Raw genomic sequence first — 4,152 nt, 5'->3', positions numbered from 1 at the left:
TCATTCTTAAAAATAAGAAATGAAATGAGATGAGATGAGTTGTCATTGTATTATTGGGTGATGTGAAGAAAGATTAAGAAAAGTGTTTTCATAACTTTTTGGGATGAAAATGAAGAAATGAAATGTTAATGAGATGAGGTGAATTGTTATAATATTTTATTGGATGATGTGAGTGATTTGAAATGATGAGAAGAGATGAGTTGAATGATGTTTGGATGAAAATAATATTTTATTAGATGTGATGAATGAGTTGTTAGATAAAAATAATATTTTATTAGATGTGATGGATGAGTGATTAGATGAAAATCATATTTTATTAGATGATGTGGATGAGTTGTTGGATGAAAATAATATTTTATTAGATGTTATTGGTGAGTTTTAGGGATGGAAATTGAGGAAATGGTGAGTTTTGAGATTTTCACCATTTCCATTTCCATTAGAAAACAAACGAACAGGCTACCAATTGGTGTCGCGGGGTATTTTCTTTCCAAGCATTGATAACTTGACATAGCTATGCGAGTACTGAAACTTAGGGACAGTTTTACAATTATAGACTAAGAAAGGGGCAAACATGCAAAAAACCATTAAAAGAATAATCCACGTCAGCAATAAGGTCCGACAAATATCCAAACAAGGTCACCTAATTTCCACTATAAAGTACGGCGACCTTTTACGTTTCTCACCGTTAGCAGACAATAAACAAACCCAATTTTTTTAGAAAAACCCCTTTCCTAAAAAAACAATTAAAAAAAACCCCTTTCTAAAAAAGCAAGCAAAATTATTTTGAGAAAGAACCAATTTCCTCGCTTTTCTCTCCCCCCTCCGCTCTTTGCTTTCGCCCTCACATGAATTGTCGTTTCTCCCCCTGGATCCCCTCCGCTCTTTGATTTCTAGGGTTTCTGCCCTCCGCCGTTCGATTCCTTGATCTCCGGTGAGCATTTCGATCTTCGGATCTGCGAAATTGGTCCAGGGTTGAGCTATCTCGCTCGAGATTTGAGGTCAATGATTTGGATTCTCGAGGGTTTTATGTGAAAGCTACGTAATTTGGCGGTGATTTCGATCTTTTGGGCGCTCGATTCGAGAGATTTGTGATAAAATCGCAGTAAGTGAATTTTTTCCGATAGTTTTTTTGGAAAATGGGAAAAATAACGAATGTTTGTGTTGTTGGATTCAGGTTTAGTTTATTCTAGGGTTTTGGTTTAGAGTCGAGGATTTTGGACGGAATGTTGAGCTGATGGCATTTATATCAGCTTTTTTTTTTGAAGGAGGTTATTTGAGAGGGAATCCATTAAATTGGAGGAAAGTTTGTTCCTGTGATCACTGTTCATGATTTACATGCAAATGTGAGGCTTTTTTTAGTGAGAAATGTAGAATCTAAACCTCTGTGTTGCGATTGGGACGAAACCATGCATTCGTGCTGTTCTCAGGATTCAGGAATTGAGTTTAGTTTGAAAATTCAATGTGGTTCCATCATTAAATTTTTGGAGGGAAATTTGGGAGTTTGGTGGTATTTTAGGAGGAAGAGTTTTCTCTTATAAATTAGTTCGGGTTTTATAGGAGGACAAACTTTGGAAATTCATTGCATGTTGGGTGGTTTTTTTTACCTCTTTTGAGGTGGGGAATTTGGTGATAATTTTAGGATGAAGCTTTCTTGGGTATCATAGCCATTTGCAAGTTATGTAACTTCAAGTTCTGTAACGGAGTTACTTCAAGTTTTGAAGGAGGACAAACTTTGGAATTCAAGGTTTTGATAGCTATGCATGTAGAATTTTAAGTATGTAATTTTAGAAATTAGAGCAGTGTTTCCGAAAACTTTCATAAATTCTTCCTTTCTTTTCTCACCCCTTCTCCTCCAAGTTGCGAAACATCCCTGTTATAGTGCTGTTTTGGGGTTTGAATCTGTCGTTGCTAAACACTGCTTTTTCTGCTTGTAAATTAATTTCAGGTCCACCAGATTTGGAAATGTTGGATATCTGAGATCTTAATGTTCTCCGAGTCTCCGCCATTCTATCACACAAGGCGGAGTTGCTCTGGGGAATGAAGATGATAGATCAATTTATCAACTTTGTAATACGCCCTCCTAGGTTCGTGCCTTAATCTCTATCCTAAATGATCTGACGTGCTCTTCTAGATATTTATCACCTTTGTTTTTTAACTCTCCATTTTCCTGAAGGGTCTGGTATCCATATCTGGTCATTTTCTGTTGTTAGTTCTAAACTGATCATATCTATGTTTTTAATTTTAGTATTTCTATATTACTGGTTACGAGTTATCACTATGAAATGTTTATAGTATAACCATATTATTAGCCTTGGTCAGCTGTCCAGTTCTTGTTGTCATTGCAATTTTCTGAAACGGTTTACTACTTAATGCATCAAATCTTACTAACAGTTCATATAGAAGTTTTAAATCTGAGTCCTATTATGGAAAATGTCTGGAAAAGAATAAAATGGTGTATGCTGTCCATGTTTCCCATACTCTTCTTTCATAGAAAGCTAAGCAGTAAGATTGTGACGCCCCTGGTTTCACACAAGGCTGTAGTCCAAAGTGAACCCAAGGATGTTAAACCTGCCATGCACTCACATAGTGCAATAACACGTTTCACTATCACAGTAATATCTCTCTAGTGGAATCAATAATAAACAAGTGCATGTACAAAGCAGATAGAATGACGCCCCTGGTTTCACACAAGGCTGTAGTCCAAAGTGAACCCAAGGATGTTAAACCTGCCATGCACTCACATAGTGCAATAACACGTTTCACTATCACAGTAATATCTCTCTAGCGGAATCAATAATAAACAAGTGCATGTACAAAGCAGATAGAATAAGATAGTAATGCAGTGAACATGACAAAGGAATGAGAGAATCCAATAACAATATAATCATGTTCCAACCGAATAAAATAAAATACAACTGACAAACGGAAACCAATGTGAAGTATCTCAATACATAGAGTCAAATGAAATAATATTAAGTCACTCCGCCTTTACAAAATGAAATATATCTCTAAATGTCTGAAAATAAATAATAAAACACTATGGAGTTCTAAATAACTACCAATAATATATGATAGCTGCTAAGCTGAAAGTCCGTCAACCTGCGACTCTCCGGACGTCTGGCTCACTGTCAAAAAAGAGGGGAAACAACGAGCGTTAAAACGCTAGCGAGATCATCTCCACCGTCCTCAGGGGGAGGGGGTTAGGAGTATATATAAAATACATGTTAGTACATATAGATATAAAATTATCTACGCTGAACTAAGCGGAAATTAATATTTAAACATCCACAACACGTAAATGGGTATGTCGAGCAAAATAATCCAAACAAGAAAACCTTCATGTATATACCTTGTATCTCAAATTGTGAATTGCTAAATACCAACTTCAAATCCTATGAGAAAAATAACAAATAAAAGAAAATACAAATCCAAACCTCAACCAATACAAGTCATGTCAAATCCTCACACTACCCTCGGATAGTGGCACAATCACAAGAATAACATCCCGATCAAATAGAAACTCACATAAATATGCCATGTATAGCAACCTCAGTCTTATACCCTACTCTCGGGGTATATATCACGGGAGCATGAAAGCAATATGTGTAATACTCTATCAGAAACAACGATGTTTTTGTAAGGTGCTCACAATATCTTATGACGTCACCACCTCACTCAATTGTCCTGCAGAATGTAGGCATATCAGCCCAATTCGGAATGATGCATCATAGAGTGTAGTCTGTCACGGTCTCATTGTAGCATATCGACTAACCCCACTCTGAGTGTAGTCTCCCATGGTCTCATTGTAGGGTACCAACTAACCCACTCAAGCATCCACAATATGATGAAATATAAAATGCATCGTTCTCTATCATGACAAGTCAAAAAATAGAATTTACGTACCTCCAAACGCGCGTGCGTGCTCAAATTCCAAATACGTGTGCTCCAATGGTCAAGCACTTATCTCGATGTGTGACTCGCAATTCGTGTGTGCGAACAAAACACGTGAAAAACAGAAATAAAATGCACAAAACAATCCAGAACAGTCGACCGATCATGTACCATCGGTTGACTGATGTCATGCACAAACCGTATACAAATGGCTCTCATCGGTCGACTGGTGACCTATGCCCGGTCAACCGATCAGAGAAA

The 4,152-nt window shown here is 36.9% G+C and overlaps 1 protein-coding gene across 1 annotated transcript in view; it reads left to right on the top strand.

Moving 5' to 3' along the window:
- Positions 690–4,152, top strand: part of LOC109842790 — a 17,400-nt gene continuing 13,937 nt past the window's right edge. The window contains exons 1-2 of the mRNA XM_020411672.1: positions 690–1,102; positions 1,946–2,084. Of these exons, the coding sequence (XP_020267261.1) occupies positions 2,038–2,084 (47 nt within the window). The 5' untranslated portion in view covers positions 690–1,102; positions 1,946–2,037. The remainder of the gene's footprint in view (positions 1,103–1,945; positions 2,085–4,152) is intronic.

Source organism: Asparagus officinalis, chromosome 5 (assembly GCF_001876935.1).
Source record: "Asparagus officinalis chromosome 5, Aspof.V1, whole genome shotgun sequence".
Lineage (NCBI taxonomy): Eukaryota > Viridiplantae > Streptophyta > Magnoliopsida > Asparagales > Asparagaceae > Asparagus > Asparagus officinalis.
This window is presented reverse-complemented; position numbering and strand designations above follow the sequence as displayed.